Source organism: Montipora capricornis, chromosome 10 (genome assembly GCF_036669925.1).
Source record: "Montipora capricornis isolate CH-2021 chromosome 10, ASM3666992v2, whole genome shotgun sequence".
In the NCBI taxonomy this organism is placed as follows: domain Eukaryota; kingdom Metazoa; phylum Cnidaria; class Anthozoa; order Scleractinia; family Acroporidae; genus Montipora; species Montipora capricornis.
In genome coordinates this window covers 55,353,192-55,373,708 of record NC_090892.1, presented here as the reverse complement: position 1 = coordinate 55,373,708, position 20,517 = coordinate 55,353,192, and the positions used below count along the sequence as shown (strand labels likewise).

The 20,517-nt window shown below is 38.9% G+C and overlaps 2 protein-coding genes across 9 annotated transcripts in view; one reads left to right on the top strand and one right to left on the bottom strand.

The window, feature by feature from the left end:
• The window catches only part of LOC138021676 (protein MTSS 2-like), a 40,301-nt gene that overhangs the window by 13,830 nt on the left and 5,954 nt on the right, over positions 1 to 20,517 (bottom strand). For 2 of the 7 annotated variants that reach the window (XM_068868621.1, XM_068868626.1), the window contains exons 1-4: positions 12,980 to 13,270; positions 5,554 to 5,780; positions 5,409 to 5,470; positions 5,227 to 5,300 (exon numbers count right to left, since the gene is read on the bottom strand). In XM_068868621.1, the coding sequence (XP_068724722.1) occupies positions 5,227 to 5,300; positions 5,409 to 5,470; positions 5,554 to 5,610 (193 nt within the window). In that variant the 5' untranslated portion in view covers positions 5,611 to 5,780; positions 12,980 to 13,270. Of the gene's footprint in view, positions 1 to 5,226; positions 5,301 to 5,408; positions 5,471 to 5,553; positions 5,781 to 6,011; positions 6,180 to 11,255; positions 11,350 to 12,979; positions 13,271 to 17,105; positions 17,248 to 20,517 lie in introns of those variants that run through there. The other 5 variants (XM_068868625.1, XM_068868620.1, XM_068868622.1 and 2 more) reach the window with 5 other exon arrangements.
• LOC138021678 (uncharacterized) overlaps positions 688 to 20,517 on the top strand; it is a 37,516-nt gene continuing 17,686 nt past the window's right edge. The window contains exons 1-2 of one of the 2 annotated variants that reach the window (XM_068868628.1): positions 688 to 1,550; positions 3,198 to 3,326. The gene's annotated coding sequence lies outside the window, so the exon portion shown is untranslated. Of the gene's footprint in view, positions 1,551 to 3,073; positions 3,327 to 20,517 lie in introns of those variants that run through there. The other variant, XM_068868629.1, reaches the window with a different exon arrangement.

Genomic DNA, 20,517 nt, shown 5'->3' with positions numbered 1-20,517 from the left:
GCTCCTATTTTGTTTTGTACAACTTCATTGCAATGATTGTCCCTACTTTTACAAATCTTGCAAATGAAATGGCGTGTTTCCTTCAATGTTCAGGAAAATAAGCGTTTCAAAATAGTCAATCTCTTTGGCTTTTATGTTTGTGAGGATTGTAAGCAGCTGCTTTATCAGGCATTTCTTCGGAACATTTATGCAGAAAATATCGTAATTATGCAGAGGATGCGGATTCAGGCAATTATGTGGATCCGCGTCGCGGCATCCTGTCAGATGCCATGAGTATGGCAAGGAAGTTAATTTGGTACTTGAGTGGAATTGTACAACCCATCCCAACCTCAGGGTTTTCAATAGTTTTGTAAAGTAGCGGTTCCAAATTTTTCTGAAAGGACCAGATGTGACATTTTTGGGCGTTTTTTGGAGCGGCAAGCCAACTTGCTACCTAGGGCAGTGCTGGAAATAACAGTCGGTCATCGGAAATTGTCCAACCAAATTTTGAAAATGTCCGGTCAATTTCACATTATGATCAGACACGATGACTGATTATTTCATTATCACATCTTGAGTTCTCTTCTTCAAGGTGTTGTCAGTCAATAAATTATGTCCGGTCCAATTTGGCAAATGTTGGACCAAAAGGGAGATTTGAAAGGAAATAATTATTATGTCCTGTGAATAAAGAAAAAATATTTCCAGCACTGTAGGGGGTCTTAGGGCATGCTCCCCCAGGATGTTTTTAAAAAACAACTCTCAAAAATGCTGTTTCCAGTGTCTCTGGGTTCTTTTCTTTCTAAGCTAATTTCATGTCACACAATTGTGGCCTGGTATTCTGAAGTTTAGCCCAAGGCTGGAATTCACTCAAATTCTCTTCAAAAAGTACAGTAAGTAAAAAGATTATGATAAATTAATAAATAAAACAAACCCCTCAAATGTTGGCATCAAAGTACCAGACATGGAATGGGAAACGACCCCTCAAACAAAAACCCTGCCAACCTGCACCCCGAATAAATCCTGACAGGCATTTAGGGAATTCATGAAAACCAAAACAGTTACCCTTAATTCCTTTGAGAGGCACTTATAGACTTCCCTGATCAATAACTCCATTTGTTGCAACCACCATTACTACAGACTCTTGGGACAACAGCAGGGTTCTTGTTAAGAGGCGGTAACCGGTTATTTTTACCGGCTGTTCAAGAAAATGTTACCGGCTGTTTCACTGAAATATTTGCCGAAATTATCCAATGAATGTTCGTCTTTTTAAAGCTGAAATCACATTGTGTTTATGGGAAAATATTGCTTTCCCCTTCCAACCAATCCTGTGAAGATATCTGGCACATGTCATCTCTTCGAAAGTATACCATTTGTAAAAGCAATCCAGCTTGTTTTTCGCCCACTCATCCCTCGAAACGATGTCCGCCATGTTTCCTTTCCATTCCTCCCGCGGCCAGGGGAAACCCCCCATAATCCGTTATTAAACGTGTACAACATGGCATCCACACGTGGAAAACGAGAGAAAGGTCTTTCGGAATTTGGTTTTCAACAATAGCGTCAGAAAAGCGTTGGTGAGTGAAAATCAATGAAATAGCATAAGCTACTTTCTTTTTGCTGAGTAATAAAGTAATTTAGGAGCAGCTGGAACGCGACAGCGATCGATACGAACGTCAAGTTAAGACTTGAGCTCGCTAGCCCATGCAGGGGCAGGTAGAGAGGTTACATGCTATTTTTGGTTTTTTACCTCCTGTGAAAAAACTTAGCAAGAACCCTGCAACAGAGGAGTCCACCTTTCCGTTTTGCTCCCCCACAAAAATTAAAAACACAAAAACACAAAAAAGAACGAACGTGTGACTATGATGAAATTTTCACCTTAACAAAAACAAAATATAACTATAGATTCCACACTTCTTAATTTTTTTTTTTGAAGTCACCTTGAGATCAATAAAAGATCATTAACATTCCCACCGGCGATTATTAAGTGTTGTCAGTGATTGAACAGAAGTTAGATTCTTATTTAACAAGATTTTTTCCCTCAATGCTGTTATTTTAGAGTCATGCATGAAATCGTATGCTACTTCATTTATGCAGTTCAGTCTACAGGTACCTTGCAAAAAATTATTTATATGTATATTATTGAAACTCTTGTGGCTAACCGAAAGCACAAATAACAGAAAATCCCAAAAGAATAAACCTAGTCCCTTACCAAGTAATTATGGAGCCTTAAGGCCTTATCTAAAGGAAGTGAAGGTATTTAATTTAGCAGTTATCCAACTCTGATAATATGCATCTGTGTTCTTGGCTGTTGGACAACCTCGTTGATGTCCTTTAAGATAGGAAATGCCATTTAATGACTACATCTAAAATATCAAATACAGATTTAAGAGTAAAAAAAAACAATTTTCAGACAAGTTGGCCACTTTTTCTAACTTAATTGTGCATGTTTGTATGCATGCAAAGAAAATCATTTCACATTTAAATGATCTCAAGTTTCTTGTACCCGATTCTGGGTTAATCACAAGAAATTGGTGGAAACTAATACATTATTTAACTTGTTAATGAAATAAAATCAATGATCCAGAAATCAAAAGTAAAAGAACTGTTTTATTAATCAACAGCTGCATGTTTGATACCAGTTTCTTCCTATTTGTGGGACATGAACTTTTTACTTGATTCTCATTGCTTAATAACTGTATAAGTAAGCCTTGAACTACAACAATAAAATAAAATAAAATAATAATAATAATAATGAGAAAAATTAATACTCTTAATGTTGATACATTGGCAGTTAGCCACACTGATAGCTGTGTTGCACTTTAATTATCATGCATCTGTCACAGTTACAAAGGATAAAACCACCTAAACAAGAAATTGAAAAACACAAGTACACATGTAGGTGCTGTTATTATTTTGCGAAAAAAATACCAATGAATTCCCACAATCTCAGCCAAAATAACTGCAAACTAGGGCACAACCTAATTTTCTCAGTCTACAAATAAGTTTACATCACAGAACAGTAATTCATAGTGCTTGTGAGTGATGCATGTTCAATCATAGATCTGTTAAATGCTACACCACCTTTCCTTGACTTAAAACAACACTGCTTTAGCATGAATCTGTCAAACTTGAAATATAATATTAAAAGCAGAAAGTTTATTTTCCATAGCTGCAAAATAATTGAGGAAAGCGATTTTCACCACAATGTGTTTATTATCTAGAGATCTTGAGGCAATACTGTGAGGAACTGTGATTTGTTCCAGCACAAGTCCATATCTACCTCCTCAGATGAAAAAGATGACAAATTGACCCACTTTCATTCCAGAGAGTTCCCTTTACTTTCACACCAAGTAAGAATTTATTGCAACAGGCTAAGTTTGCTTTTTAAGAGACGATTCTACTATATGCGTAGATTGCTTTAAAAAAAAAACATGAAAGTGCAACATGATTCACAAAAAGAAATGAAAACTAGAGGTTAGAAACCCTACCGTCACCAATATGAGTAAGGCAAGTGATTGGACTACAAAATTCTATAGCCAAAAGGGTCTGCGCTGAAAACATCAATCTGATCAATATATGTATACATTGTAGCTGGATCTCTAAGGCTATTGCAAAAGTAACAGGTAGTCTTTTGTGATATAAATCCGACGACCAGTTACAGAACAAACTCAATGAACAATTTAATATTGTGCACAGCCAGCCAAATTGCTGGCACGTGGCTCAATGAACACATGTGTAGCACATTCACGCACTTGTATCTTTTTTGCGACAAAAAACTTACAAAAATTAATCAGACACCACGAGTTTGAAACCATGTTAAAAATTGATTCGCGAATGACCATTTCCTTAGCTGGTGACGATTTTCGAGCAAGCACAATAAATTTGTTTTCATCTCAAACTCATCAAAATGAATATATACGATCGAGAGTCATTTTTCAACGCGATCTGTGAAACCAGAAACAAACTCAATGAACATCTTGCATCAAAAAAATGAAAGGTACACATATCGTTCACTTTTCATGTTAGCTATCTGCAAATAAACGCTGTAATTCAGGAAGTCTACACTTTTTATAACTTCCTGTACAATGCGCAAGGTTACAGTTCCAAAAATTCGATTATACTCTCAGCGATTTCTAGCTATGTAATGGTATCGTTTCGAAATTTAATGCCGAGAAAAACCCACAAGTTTTGCATTCCAGATTAAAGCAACCGGGCAATTTCGATCATCTACAGTGCAGGTGACAAGAAAATACTCGCCTATGAGCAATGGTGTCTGTTGGTCATGCAAGGAACCAAACCGCAAAACTTGTTGAAGATAAAATTTATGAGACCAGGCATAAGCAATTCCCATGCTGGCTTCGACTGTTATAGGAGAGAAAAAACTCTTTCGGAGATAAAAATAAAGAGCCCTGTTTTAAGTAGCCCCTGGAAATATAAGTTCACATATAATGCTACTACAGGTCGCATCACGCGGGAAAACCCACCATTTAGCGCCAAAATTTGTTAACGGAATAAGCAGAGGCAAATCTGTTTTTAACCTTCAGCTTGAAACAAACTTCAGTGACAAGGGAGGTCTACAAGCTTAAAGTTTCAAAGCCGCTTAATGCACAAAACAAAGAGTGCATTGTTAACCAAGATCCATTTCAAAACAATCTTTCGTCATGCGAATCGAATGCTCAGTGTCCGCGACCTCACAAGTCCGCCTTTTCGAATAACAAACGATTTGCGCAAAGCGAAAAGACAGAAATTCAAAGAACAGAGTTTATCATTCGCACAAGAGCAATATTAACCTTTTACTAAACATCAGTACTTGAACGAAGTAAAGATCTGCTTGGTCAAAAATTCGTTATCTAAGTTTATATTCGTACAAGAGCCGCGCAAAATCAAGATTAAAGGTTTTACAACTGAATGCGCGCATGAACGTAAAAGTCTGTTCACCAAACAAAGCAGTACGCTCTACATTCTTCCACAAAAGGTGTAACCTTAAATAAACAAGGACCAAAAATACTCTACACGAGCGCAAAATGATGGTTATCAAGAAATTGACACGGTCGAAGAAAACATGTGCTTTTCAGCTCGATCGGTTCTAACCTTCGGAAAATAGAATTCGCTTTGTCTGCAATATTGGCGTAGTTCTAAGTTTAACTAAACAACCGCCGCTCTAAAAGCAAATAAAAAGATACATGCACTCCCAATTTGCGCCGGCGGAAAGCCAAAACAAAATAGTGTCTAGTCACATCGCTTACACACCTCGTGATGAATTCGCGACATCGGCAATCCGTTGAAAAGCGTCCAAAAATGCATCTGCTGCTGTAACGGTGGTCCTGGAAAGATGGCAATTACAACATAAACATTTCTTATTGCCTTTCTGTCAAAAATAACTCGGTTACAAGACGTAAATTATAAAAGCCTGACATAAGTCATAAACTTACTTCAAAGCAGAGTGCAATTTATTTGCTTTGCCGACCAAATCTTCCCAAACAGGAGCGCTTGCCTGTGAAAGTGGAAAAATTCCTCGGACATGTTACACCAAAAATTAAAAGATCACAACACCTTACAAAAGATCTTGAAACCCACCTTTAGATCGTTTAAAATGTACTGAATCAAATTTCCTTCGTCCGCGTTGTCGCCCATTACGGCGTTCCGTAGGACTTCGCTGAAGCTCTTATGTGCGAGTATTTCACGCTCACGGTTTCAACATGAGCAATCCAGCTGTACGACGATGGGTTTTTCGTTAACGCGAGGAGATACCAGTGTCGATCTTCGGCGTTAATCTTCCAACGGATGCAAAACTATTTTCCGGCCTACAAAGAAATTTCTTGGCGATTAGTACTTCATAGTGAACGACAAAATCACGTGACTTTGCACATCAATGACCTGTATTTGCATACAACAAAAGGACGCGGTTGTTGGTATGAGCTACAATAGAACAAAATTTTTACCCAGTGATATCAAATGTTAAATTTGCACTCGGGAATCTGAATGAATATTTATGACTTCAAAAACGCCAGATTGATAGAAATAAATCGGTATACCTTCTGACCATCTGGACTGATAACTATTATTGTAGCCCGATAGTCGTGTTTTAAAAGATTATGATGTCTGTCTTGTCATTCCAAAAAAGTTATGGATTAGCAGAAGAGCAGCAAGCAACGATACAGGTTGCATTGAACAGAACAAAGCGAGAAATCTGCGTGCATACAAACGCGGGGGAATTAGAAGTAAACAAGGCCTGCGAAACGGATAGCCAAAATTTTTGGACCAGCGACAGGGAGTTCAAAAAATCTGTCAACAAAGTAGTCAAATTCAAAAGAAAGCCGTATCCCAAAAGCGACATTTTATAAATGTCTGTCGTGACCGACGAAAGAGGACACACGAGTATTTGTTTCCGCTCTTTACCTTATCAGAAAAAGCATACTTTCGCACTAACCAAAGAAACAAAATTATCCGTGTTGTATCAAGAACTGACAACAACCTCGACTAAATTATACTCATAAGAGCCGCAAATATTTCAGTGTATTCAGAAATGGTAGCCAGAGGCAAAAACTGACGCGGTTGGAGCACATCTGGGTGACAGTACAAACTGCGAAAACTTTTTGGCACAGAAAAGGCAAAACACGCGATCATTTGCTATTCACTTAGAGACTCTGGTTCCAAATGTTTATGCGAAAGTTTTATGCTGAATAAGGCAAATAGCCGAGGAAATTGGTTCTTCCCTTCAAATCTCCACCAATATGCCACAAAGCACCTCAAGAGGGTATTTCCTGCCCTAACGTTCCTCTGTCTTCAACATTTCATTTGGCAGTATGGTCAATCAGGATAAGTTGCGGTTTTAGGCAAGATTAATAAAAGGACAAAAAGCTAGGAATAGTCACTTTGGGGGAGATTAAATGAAATTAAGTACATATAACATTGTCCAGTGATAGTTAAAAGGTGCTACGTTACTCAGGAAGGACGAGGTCCAATATATTAAAATAACAAATGACAGTTTGATGGTGAAATATCGAAAACCGCAGACAAACAACGTCATACAACAAGAACTCGACGTTTGTCGCACATGTTGTACGAGAGACTTCTTCACCTACTAAGAAAGTCAATCTAGGGATTCCAAAAGAGATAAAATTCTCAAGTGGTTTTGTTTCGTTTATACTCTTAAAGACAATTGAATTCTTGGGTTTTTGGAGGGTTGTCAAGGTTATCAGTTTGAATGGCCGCCGGCAGACAATAATTGTCACCACCAATCGATGATCGGATGTGCGATGAATCTTGCGCTCTTTGACAAAATACAAAACTTTGGACACCCTCGGGATCTTTCACGCGTTGTACTTTTTCAACGATTTGAAAAAAAAAGAAATGATGAAGTTATTTGCCTAGTCTCCTTTGCAGCCGTTTTTTGTGTCGGTCCCATTCTCCCTAGTTTAGATGCTCAATGATCCGGTTGTGAAACCAATAGTCTACGTGTATTAGTCCCCCTGAGTGTGCCTCTACATTTGAAACTTCGATTTTCGCTTTCCTTCTGGGTCAGGGGTATTCTAAAAATAACTACCAAATTGCCTTCAACAAAGAGCATCACAGGACAGCAAAGTTCAACAACTTACATTTTGAATGTGGACACTTGACAAAATGGTAAACAACACAACGGGAGAGTTCAAAACAAAACACTGCACGCGCCATGATCGACTTAGGTCACCCAGCACCCCATTACGGGGGAAGCAGAATCGACGGCGCTACCAAACAAAATCTCAAAAGGTCCGGAAATACGTTTGCACCAATTTAAAAAGAATTCAAGTCGGACACAAAAATGGACATTCGGTGGGGTTATCACTTAGACCACAGATAAGAGGTGGCCTTCTTCACCAAGGGTCAGCGAGTTCCAATTGCGATTCTTTCTAGTACGCCATGCAGGGGAAGTAAATTTAACTAAAGCTCTTCGAGTTCTTGATTTCGAATTAAGTTCACAAACTAAGTAAAGTAAGTATCTCAGCAAATCAAAATAGATGTGGCTTGAGCGGCGGATATTAATTAATAAAGAACAATCGTAAAAAGCCGGGATTAGGAGAAAGCATTCTAGTTTGCAAATGATTGTCACCGTGGCGATGTAATCATAACGCGACCAATTTTCACAAAAAAGACAGTCTAGAGTGAGAGAGTGGGGGCACCCTCGAGACAATACATAACCCTTCTCTTTCAAGTGGATTACCCCTTAAATTTAATCAGATTTGACTTCCTACAAGCCATGGTGCAAACAGATCTATGAGGAATGGTTCAGTAACTTTGATTAGAAAGCCTTTCCTGCCGAAAAAAAAAGGCGCAATACTAAAAGCTCGTCGTGGCGATTAACTTATTCCTTGCCTACGCGAATTTCCCAAGTTCGGACCGAGAATACTGAATGCTGTTCTGTGCAAGATGCTCGATGATGCCGCAACAATTTATTAAAGAAACTGAAGTTGTTACTGCAAGTGTTAAAAAAAACCACAAACAACATTCTCGAAAGATCTAATTGAAAACTGATTTCAACATACGTTTGAGTCAGAAGACTCTAAGGGCTCGGTTCTTTTCGACCAAGCCATCAGATCGAGGTTTTTGGCATTTCGCGCGAACAGCAAACGTCAAAAAGTCACCAGACCAGTGCCCAAGTGATTTTATGCACTCTTAAAACAGCACAACACCACACGTTGGAGAGGAAATGCTACTTTTTAGAACTCTATCGCATTATTTTTTAAAGAAACGTAATTTTGAAGACGATTTTTCAGGTAAAACAGAAGTGAACGAATGAATGAAAACAAATATGGCGGCCGGCTGTTTGTTTTTACATCTGGCTACCACCCAAATATGGTCACATGGCTAACTTGAAACCGCTGATGGCAAACCTCCGTTTGCGGTAAGGTGAACATTTCTCGATCGTAAAGTCTCTAAATTGTCGTGTATTTGTCGTTCTAAATCACGATCTGAATCAAAGGCGATGTAAACTATTCGCATGGACTGGTTGAGCATAGATATCTTTCCCTCTTTGCGTGATAGTGAAAGCACCAGAATGGAGAAAATGTTTAGGCTCGATTTCCAGCCGTTTTGGGAGGAGGATGATACCGGACTCCCAGAACGGCTGGAAATCGAGCCTACGTCCCACCCATTTGTTATCGATCATGCAAATCCTAACCAGCGGTTAGAACGGGATTTGAACCCGGAGCAGCCGCATGCAAACCCAACGCCCTAACCACTCGACCACGAATCGATCCCGGGCCACATTGATGGGAGGGCAGTGCTCTCACCACTGTGCCATCCCTACACGGGAGTAACCGGAGGGAAAAGAAACTCTCGGAACGGAGTGAGAACAGGAGCGGTACTCATGGGCTCCTGGTGAGAACCAATACCGACCCCAGCGTGTCGTCCTCATTAGGTTGCAGCACTGTAGTCGGGTAACATTTGGAGAAGCATATGGGGGACCTTGTTTCCGGTTGTCCCGGATTCAGCTCTACCACGCTTTGTAAATAGCTAACTGGTTGCCTCCTGCCAGTTGGGGTTCTTTATAAACTAGCTTGATAGCTAAGTGCACTTCCACTATAAACAAAGCATTCACAATTTTTTTTTAATTTTTCCCAGACTCGGCGTCATATGTGGGTTGAGTTCGTTTGTTCTCTACTCTGCACCGAGAGGTTTTCGCCGGGTACTCCGGCTTCCCCTCTCCTCAAAAATCAACATTTCACTTGATTTGATTTCATTGTTGATTTCAGTTTTCCAGTGTCCCTAATTACTGAACTAGTGCTCCTTTCCTTTCCTTTCCTTTCTCCCTCAACAAATGTGTCACTAGCAGGAGCTCCGGGCAGGAGCTACTCATGGGCTCCTGGTCACTAGTCGTATCCACAAATATATGCATCTTCTGCGGGCTTATCGCAAAATGTCAGTTCTTAATCGGCCTGATAACTTTAATAGTGGTAGAGAACAACAGCGGAATTGGGTCAAGGGTCATGATCAAATCCAGTTCGAGCCTGCCTGAATTTTCCAAGCATTCCTTTCTTTACTGCCTATGTTCGTAACAGCTGTGGCCTGAATAACATTTGTTGAGACCAAGGTGTTATTGATTTCAGACAAGAGTTGAGCACCTCCATATCTCCCTTGGTTTACCATAATGCATTATTGAATGCGCGTATGATAAGTAAGTAAAGTCGTATCATAATCATTGGTGTTTTCTCACGTAGATTGCCTCTATTTTTCCACTTACCAATCTGATAAAAAGTCATCACTCTCAGTAGTGTCACCTCAAAGTTAAAAAACAAAAAACTTCTCTCGGCGAGACTAAAATAATCTCTGAGTCAATTAGACTACTCGAAATATATTTAGTTTGGATAACCGCAAATAAATCACTATTTTACTTGTCTAGTCAGTGGCCACTTGGGCGTTGCGGTGCTTTTTTAGTTGCATAAAAACACAGCAACATCAATAAACAGTTGTAAACAACAGTGTTGAGAAGGAGGGAATGATGTTACAATTTCCCTTTACGGCACCAAACATTTTTGATTTCACAGAAACCGCAAGATTTGTGTCTTCGTTTTCGGCCCGCCTGGCTGCGTATCATTATGCAGTGTGTCATTTTTGCATGAAGCGGCATGTGTGAAAACGCTGGCACGGCGGGTCACAATGATATCACAACAGTCGTAGAATCGAATTAAACGTCTCCAAAACGTTAGGCATACGCGAGTAGTTTTAAGGTTCCCTTCATTTAGTTACGTTAGAAAGTGCAAGATGTGAGGAGTCTCCGAAATACTGGCCAACGAAAAATTAGCAACATTACTTACTCCACGATTAAAGCCGGTTTAAATCTCAAAAACATTTGAGGCAACAATCGATGGTGTTACATTGCAATAAACCGAGATTTTTGATGAAAAATGACATTTGGTTATCATGATCAAGCTGACAATTCTTATTTCCACAGAATGAGTTTCAGTTTACACATATGATATCGGAGATTAATATCTTTTTTGATACAGGGAATCGCTTAGAGACGTTAAACGTTGAATCGCTATAGACAGATAAATTCTGACAATTCTTGAATGTTAAGGAGAGTAACCGTTCAAAAATTTTTAGCAGCACAGCCCGACTTAGAAAAGTTCTGGCCGATAATCTATGATACTGTCGCTGTCTGAAATCCTCGCATTGCTGGAATTTGAATTTACTTCAAGCAAAAAGTAAACATGGACTTCGACTTAACAATCAACAGACTGCTATCACTGGAATTCGGAAATTGCCTGCTGTAAATTATATTCACAATAAAAAGATCATACCTGCTGCAGTCCCCCAGATGTTCGAAGACAAAAATACTTGCGCAGTCGTCAAGAAAATTTTTGATTTGTTTTTGTTGAGAGCGATGGGTGTGAACAACGAAAGGGGTGTAACAACATTTTCCACATGGTTTAATTACGTTTTCCTTTTTGGCCACGTGCTTTTTAGGACACGTCACGTTTTTTCTGAAGACGAAAGGTCGCGAGAGGTCACGGCATGTGTTGTCCGACTACAAGGAAGTCATTCCCTCTTTAGGAATATTAACGTCAAGTCAAGAAAATATGTATTCCTTTTAGTTGCTAATTACATTGTCAGACACAATTTTCATTAGATTGATTCATGAGAACCTTATGCATAACTCTCTTCCTGTAAAATCGCTTGAGATCTGTTTCCTATTTGTGTAAATAGTTGTATTGTTACACATGATGCTCCTGTCGATCATTAGCCCGAGCAAGTTGTAGGGCTTGGGGGAGGGGGGAGGGGGAAGACGGGTAATGGCATACGACTTCGCATCCTTTTTCCCGCTCAAATGCTCAACCCCAGAAACGTTTAAGTTATTCAAAAGGAATTCTAACAAAAAACGTAACTCCTCCTCAGTTACCTACAACTCAAGAGTGTCGCGAAACGAAAATCTGAACTCGAAATAATGAGCAAGACAGAAAAACAGCAAACGGTACGCAGAGGCACAATTCTCCTCATGAAAAAGAGTGCTTCTTTGACTCAACTCGCGGCCATTTTCTACAATTTGCTTTCGCATTTTACGCCCGAAAATCCAAAATGGCGTCGAAAGACCACAGGCCAGTAAAGTAATGTCACCACAGTACACAAAGAAATAGTAAAAAGCCCCTACCACCCGCACGAATACACATCTTACGTCAAATACCCTGCCTATGCCCCCCTCCCACAGGCTTAATAAGATGGATTGATTCGTTATTTCCCTTCTATCGTTTCGCTAGTCAAATATTTTAGATGATACTTGGCCGGGGTTGAGCCTTCATGTTATAATTTGTTGATCCTTTTGCCGGGCAGATTTTCTTGCATGTCGTGCGCTCTTCCTTTTAGCACTTGAACATTTTACTAGTTCTGCTTATACCATGCGTACCTATAACCATCGGTACCTAGTGCAATAAACTCGATTGCTTCCGGCTCCTCACCTAGCTTGAGTGTTGTTTTGCGTTCATTTATAACAAATGTGTTGTATATTCGGCTAAGCAAGGCGAAGAGAATAGATTTCACACTTAATATATAGGGGCATGCCCCCACAGGCAAGAAAAACATTTGAAAGCAGACAATACCTTGCGTAAGTAAATAATTCACTTTTCGACAAATTGAAATGTGAGTTATATCATTATTTACGTCTAAGGTTATAATTAAAATTTAGTGGCACTTTAGTAGCAAATTCGACCACGTGTTCCTTGTATTGAATACAAAAACTGCAGATTAATCGTCGTTACAAATATTGCCTTCATTTGAACATCTCATACGTTAGAAGTCTTAGAATTTGTCGAATTTCAGTACTCTTGATTTAACTGCGCCAACAAATTTGTTTGCGAATGTTCGGCTTTCAGTATCTCTTTGGATAATGATAAGTTTAAACAAGCGCTTGTGAGTTTAGAGGAAGTCATAGAAAAAGACATAAAATTATCGGGAATGACGGACGAAGGAGCCCCCTTCTTTCGTCAACAGTTGTGAAATTGTCTATAAATTCTTATCATAACATGCTTACCTGAAATATCCCGAGCGCCACTCTGTGATAATCTACAGAGCTACCTTTTTTCTGTGAAAGTCGCACTTCTGTGCAATTTGTTCGACTAATTGTGCGTGCTTGGACCAGCGATGCACCCGGTACAGCAAATCCACATACCATAACAGCTTTCAGTTGAATAACTCTTTAGATATTTTAAGCTTATAATTCTTAATTTGAATTCAAAGCTCAAGAAATTTATTACAGTTTTAACGCTAATTAAAAGTGTGCTCGAAGAACAGCTACCATACAATTATAAAGCGACTTTTGATTGGGTAATTTGTATAAAGTGATTTTCATTAGTTACGATGAAATGAGGCTGTTCAGTAGTGTTGACAATGATTGACAATGTCGTCACTGCTTTCCTTGCATTACGTTAAGCTCAGTGATTGGTCAATGTGCCATCAGCCAGGTTGAATTGCGTGCATGCGTTTTCGCGCGCTTTGTGCCAGTTTATTCGAATACTGATTGGTTTAGATGACAGCCTGCGTCTGTCATCACATATTGCAATTTCAGTCCTAACAAAAGGTTGATAGTCATGCGTTTAAACAAACAAAAACAAAGCAAGAGAGAAAGAAAAGAAAAACAACAAATACAAAAATGTAAGCGATTAATAAATAAAATGGCTCACTCGAAAAGAAATTGAAACTGGATTAGCTATGCCTGGTACTTGGACAACCTGACAGATTCGTTACTTTCTTGAGAAGACACGGCCAACGCATGCAATTGGCCAGTCTAAACTTGACAAGAAAAGGGTCACGTACAATAAAAACCATCCGAGCCAGCAGAGAAAAGAACCAAATAAAAATGTTGGAAAGAAACCAATTGGGTTAGAAAACCACTGTTTGACAAAATCGGTAAATTAGGCCCAATTCAGACGCCATACGTTTTCATGAGCCGACACAAATTAAGAAAAGTACCTCTGTTCATGATTCAGACGTCGAACTTAATTGGCCGATCCACAGCCGTTCCTAATCCATTTCCAAGAAAAACAATTCATTTTGTCAGCTGCTAAGCCGTTCCACATTAAAATAGCCGTTCTTAATCGATTCAGACACCGAACTTTTTACCGGAAAATCCGCAACTGGCTAAATTATTTAAAGATTAAAAAATGCAAAAAATGATTTCGGGCGACCGTCCAATGATCCACAAAATTTTGTTCTTTTAAATCATTTCTAATTTCTTTTGAGTATGAAAACACAAGTTGTCAATTAGCAGAATATTGTGTCCATGATATGCCCACGACATGTCCACGAAACCTGTTTTTGAAACGTTTCGTTTCTGACCCAAAGCCTGTTTCTCACTATCAGAAATTTAACTCTATAAGAATCGCCAGCTTGTCACTTAGTCGGTGATCTGGTGACCTCAAACATTGGTGGGCGGGGCGGAAGTAAGGCACAGTCTGTGTTCGTTGTGTGATGACTTCGCTCCTAGTTTATTCTTTTGTTAAGGTAAAAAAGGCCTAATAAAAGGCAGAAACTTCTATCCTTTTTTTTCACCGTGACACGTTTATTCTCAATTGACTTTTGTAGTCTGCGAGCAAACCTTGTTCTTTCTTCAAGTACCGTTCGTTTCATTCACTCCTCCTTTCAGTCTCGCAGAGCCAACAATTCCTTATTCAGTCGTATGTAGGAGCCACAAATGCAAGTTTCCAATTGATTTATTGCGGAATAAAAGGGAAATTTGCACGACACAACTTTTCCTTGCTTTGCTTTTTACTTTGATAATTCAACAGGGTCGCCTTGAAGTCTTGCAGTGCATGACATTCTTTGTATGAAAATGTTTCACGGAGTACGGTATTGAAACAACTCTGTTCGTACTGACGTAGTGCCCCGACCCAGGGCATCCACGGGTTTGACAAAGCGCTAGAAAACTAAAGATTTATTCCGAAAGCAAATTTACCATTTGAGTCTGGAATAAAAATGTGTTATCGACGCGATTTTGTTTATCTATAGCCACAGGAGCATTTTCTGTTTGACCATGTTTTCCGCGAGTCCCTTTAAAAGAGGAAACGGGTAGCGACGTCCCCACTATTTTAGACAAAAACAGTCATTTTTCGTTTAAAGTTGCAGAGACCGATGACGCAGAGAAAAATAGCTCGGGGAAAAAATTAATAAACCAAAAAATGATTATCATCCTGTCTATATGTATCGACAAAACATCAGACGACTTCGATATATGTATGTACATGTATATATATTTATCGCCTAATCACCCCATGTTTAGATATCACTGCTAAAACGTCTTGTAACAGCTTTGACTTGCATGAATATTGCGATAAATGGTTGCTCTGGGTGACTGACACGGTTGGGGTGACTTGCACTCCGCCGTTGAACAACTCTCTGCTCGGCGAAAATTATTTGGTGGGGTCATTATGTTCAGCTCCGCGACGCCGAACCACAGAGGGCTTCGACACTAGTTGGTTGCGGAGCGGATAGGTCAATCATCCTCCTCATTTTCTAACAAATGCGGCTTGGTCTGATGCAACATCGTCTGATGCAATATTTATGGAACTAAAGTGTGTTTTTTTCTTCCTATCAAACGGACGCCAACGCATAGCAGCTGCAACCCTTCATGGTCTAAGGGCAGTTGACTTTTCTTTTGAATGTCAGTAATTAAAAATTCTCGCCCACAAGCACGCAACAAGACGAAATTGCCACTGGATTTATGCCGTGTCTCTGATTTTGATAGAAATAAGAAAAATCTGCCAATGTTCATTCTTTAATAATAAGTTCATGAGTAATTTGATGAAATGATTAATGACTAACTTATACCTTCAATTCAATGAAGCGAAGAGAGTTTTAAAAGAGCGCTCGACACCACCGTTGCTTTGCATTTATGAAGCGATACTTATCAAAAGGGTATTTTGCCTTACGTGTTTCGTGTGCATGCCCGGTTTCTCGAGACAAAGTTACACTTCACTGATGCGATCAGAAAGGCGAGTCCACTTTATTTCAGAAAAAAACGTTCCGCTTAAAACAAAAAGAATGTCGAGAAGGTGACTTTCCGATTATTACCAACTGAAACTTTCAAGTCTCATGAGACCACAGAGCAGTGTCATTGTCCGAGGAATGAAGAATCAAAGCGGAACTGAAATAATAGTTACTTTGTCATTGTCGCCAGTCGCTCCCTCGAACTCTCTGGGTAATGTTGTTTTCAATATCAAAGCATAGGTGGTAACAAAAACAAGAGGTCATAGTTTTGGTGCATAAAATCACCTTAAACTTAAAGCGATAGCGTTCAGTGTCACACACTCCGAGGCTAGCTTCGCGTCTCGTTGAAACTAACAGGTGCCGGCAACGGCCACGTTTTACAGTAAAGTTTAACTGGACTGGACCTTCGCTGTGCTGGAGTCGACAATGGAGTCGGAGAAGCCGCCGATCAAAACAACGAACCAATTACACTACCTATTTCATAGAATTACGGAAGAATACCCACATAAATAATATTTCTCTTTTTTTTCGCTTTTGTCTTGAGGAAAAATAATTCCGTGCAAAGAACACCACCGAGACACAAAAATAAATTATCATTCATGTTGTTGAGAGAAAAACTCTCGCTGAGATTGAAAGACTTCAGAGTATTAAACTAGCCAATAGTAATTCGAAATCACATTGATTGATAACAAAGCGCTCGCTTCACGGTACATCTACGGTCGCTCACGCCAACAAACGCACAGAAACCATTAAGGATTCCGCGTCTAGATTTCTAATTTTCGGGCATGTTTCAATCTGAAAAAAACAAAACGCCAGGTGATATTCCTCTAAAACACTTGGCTACCAATTGAAGACCAGACGCCGCTGCTTCAAAGTGCTTTCCGAAGCCCTCAAATTTGGCGTCGCCGCGCCGCCTGATGCATGCGGGAGGTTTAAATATTTCCCGATATTTTTTCCTCTCAGATGTTTTATAAAGCTTATAACATCGCACAAGAACAATACACGAATATACAATCTAACAGAGAAACGTCAAAATTGGTCCTTTGAGGCGATGGATCAACTGTGATTGAAGATCCCGTTTTTGATAATAAAAACATGTTACCTTGAAAAATTTTAATACCTTTCATTCAATTGTGGCTTAGCTCTAAATATCATGTAAAATTTTATAACCCTACCTTGAAAATAGGCGACCAGCGTCCAACTCGGAGTTTTAGTCAAAGGACAATTTCCTTAACGCCATCTACGCTAAATTTACGCAAGTTTGTTTTTTTGTGAATGAAGGCTACGGGTACCAAATAGCGTTGCCATCAAGTCATAATAGAACCTCGCTTTCAGAAAGCAATGAACAGAAACGAGGCTAGGAAGCTTGATAACAAGGCAACCCCTAAGCGTGGGCAGGCATGTGTGTTGCCATGGTATTGCCCTCCATTATATTTCTTGAGAAAGAACACTCACGCCCTCGAGCTCTGAAGCTAAATTTCTAAAAAGCAAAGCACGCACTAAGTCATATTCATTGATAGAGCAGTCATTTTCTAAAAGGAGACAGGCTAAAAAATTACATTCTCACCCGTCAGCGAGACATACCAGTTCCACAAAAATGTACTGCAGGTGTGCTTGCAATCGTTTATTTCAACTGCGTTATGAAAAGATTTCTGATGAAAGTTTCTCCAGATTAAAACAGTAGAAACATATTAACACAGCCACAACAAAGTAATATTTGTTTTGACAACACAAAAAGCAAATGTAGTTTTCACAAGGCTTTTACCGGTGTCCCAAAATCCCTGAACATTTGTAATTGGAAATAACAGAAGTATTAAAATGAAAGATTTTGCTCGAAGTGTGTCTATTGCAGTTTCTTTAAATTTCACCAGAGATACATTTCTTTTAAACAAGAATTAGCCTTAATATTGCATTAGACATTGATGTTCATTGATCAGTGATATAAAGTACACGGGAACAATCAAATATCGAAGCGTACGTTGTGAACTGTAAGCTCGCTCCTAAGCAGGACTGCAATACTATGCAAATGATTACCGAATTCTCATTATCTATACTGCGTCCGACTTAGATCTTTCTTGACAAAGGAGAGTGACTATTAACTTGCATCGCCAAACTCCATTTTGTTGCAGAAAAGTCAATCTTTTGTTGAATTTTTACCCTTGTCTTCCTGAGAAGAAGTATGAGGAAAATTGGCTCTGTTCACTGACCTTCAAAGTGACTGTTCTTGTGATTAATTATAATATCAACATGCGGTTATAATTAAATGTCAGATTTGATTTCTTCAGAGACACAAAAAAAATAAACTTTAGGAAACCTTCTCGGCTGTTTTGCGATTTTATCTTTATTCACTCGACTTTAATAATTTACAACTTCATTGAACCAGCTTACGGCGGGAAAAGAATTCGTTTGAAGTCGAAAAATGATAACACGGCCAATCAAATTCTGAAAAGACCCAAAACTATTGGTACCGAAACTAACGTCTACTTACTCCACGTTCCATGTTTTGAATGATTTTAAGAGCAAAAGAAAAAGAAATTCAAGCATTTAATGTCTTAAAACGACATTTTTCAAACTATACGATATATTGGAAAAAATACGACCGTCAGAAGAATTCAAGACGGCGGATAGAGTGGAAGAAATTTCAGAAGATATGAGCATCACTTCGCATGGCCACCCGTGAAATTTTTACGTGCTATCAAGATGACAAGGAGAACTGTAATTTGTGATGTCAGAAAGTTAATTGGAAATTTCGGGCGAGAGTTTATTTAAGAAGATTAAAATGGATTAAGTCATATTTTTAATTAAATTTGGATTTGATAAAATAGGCAGAGGTAATTAATTTTGAAAGAGAAGCGAGCACCGTAAAAGTATTAATTTATTTACATGCTAACTTATTAACAAGGACTGTATAATTAAGGTTAAGGTGTTCGGAATTGTTGCGTGCCTACTAAAAAGAGAAGAAAGAGAAAAAAAGTGGATCTTCGCTATTTATTATTGAAAACCACCTGCATGCCTTTTAGCTCACTGTGAAACAAAAAATCTTAGTCTGTTTTTCATGAGTTAAGTTCCTTCCTTCACAAGTTAAATAACAGCGTGTAGAATTGCACATAATCCTCAATAATGCCGAAATTTAAAAAAAAAACTAGCACGGTATGGGATGAGTATTCCTCGACATATACAAGAGATTTACAACATTGGGATTTAGGAATTTGAAGCTTCTTACGGCAACAATGGGTACTAATCAGCATTGTCTTGATCGGAGATCATCATATTTGTACTAAAAAACCTTGTCGGTGCCCTAGTTGGATCCTTGTTATGTTGGCAGGGAAAGCTAAATGACTGCATGGCTTAGTCCACGGAAGTCTACAAATGATTATACTGAGGCGAACCAAAATCAAGGACAATCAAAAATGATTGAGCCAATTACGATGCAACGGGAAATACATGCTGCCGCAGCACAAAAAAGTGCAGGAAGATGAGTACAAGGATAACCCCAAGTCATGAATGGTTTTTCTTTTATCCGGTCTGAGAACAGGCCTTTTTCCGATGATATATTCAAATTCGGCTTGATAGTGAGGCAGTGAGGACAAAGACAAAGGAAAGTGGGTGATATGTAAATATTTTCCACATTCATTCCAACGTGTTTCTATTGTTTTTGTCCTCACTGCCTCACTATCAAGCTGAATATTTGATATTTCGAAAATGGCTCATTAGACTTGAAAATTTTATAAATCAGTTAGCACGCGCATGGACGCAAATGTGCAGTAACGCAAAATCAAAAAAGCGCAAACGTTCTTTCGACGCTCAGTTGAAAACTGCTCCAATAAAAAAATAGGTCCGCAATGCGTACTTGGGCTGTTTGTGCTTAGTTTAACTCCATTGAGCGCTTACAGAATTTGGTACTGTGGTGTCACTTTTACCATGCGTGATTGGTTGAAATTTGCCATAACAGTGCAGGACTAAAATGGATTCCTTAAGTATGCTTGAAATTTCAGGACCTGTTCAGAATTTTACAGCTTTGACTCGCTGCTAATCTTTCTCTTATTGCCATTTGCACAGTTAAGACACCTTTTGCTGCATAGCACACTACACCACCTCTATCAGCTATTTAGTAGTAACAGAAGCACTAGAATGCCTAAGAAACAAGCAGGGTACTGTCATACATTCATATGACCCTATAAATGATCAAGAGAATGCTGAAATACAACTAGAATTCCAAGATGAATCATCAGTAGATGAGGTGTTCAATGAACAAGTACTCTCAGAGCTGGCTGCAAATCCCCAAACTACTGAATATCACAGTCCATCAGCAATAACAGTGTATAATCAGCCAAGAGAAATACCTGATGATCAATTACGTCAATCAATATTAGATCATTAAATAAAATGCAATGCAAAGCTTACAACAGGGTAGAAATAAAATGAAAAACCTCAACAGCCTGAAGTCACAAAATGATGAACCAGTTTCTTTGTTTACAACTGGGGGTGGTGGTGTTGGGAACAGCCATTTGATTAAAACAATCTACCACACTTAAAAAACCTACAGACATGCTCCAATGAATCCTGAGAAACCAACAGTCTTACTAG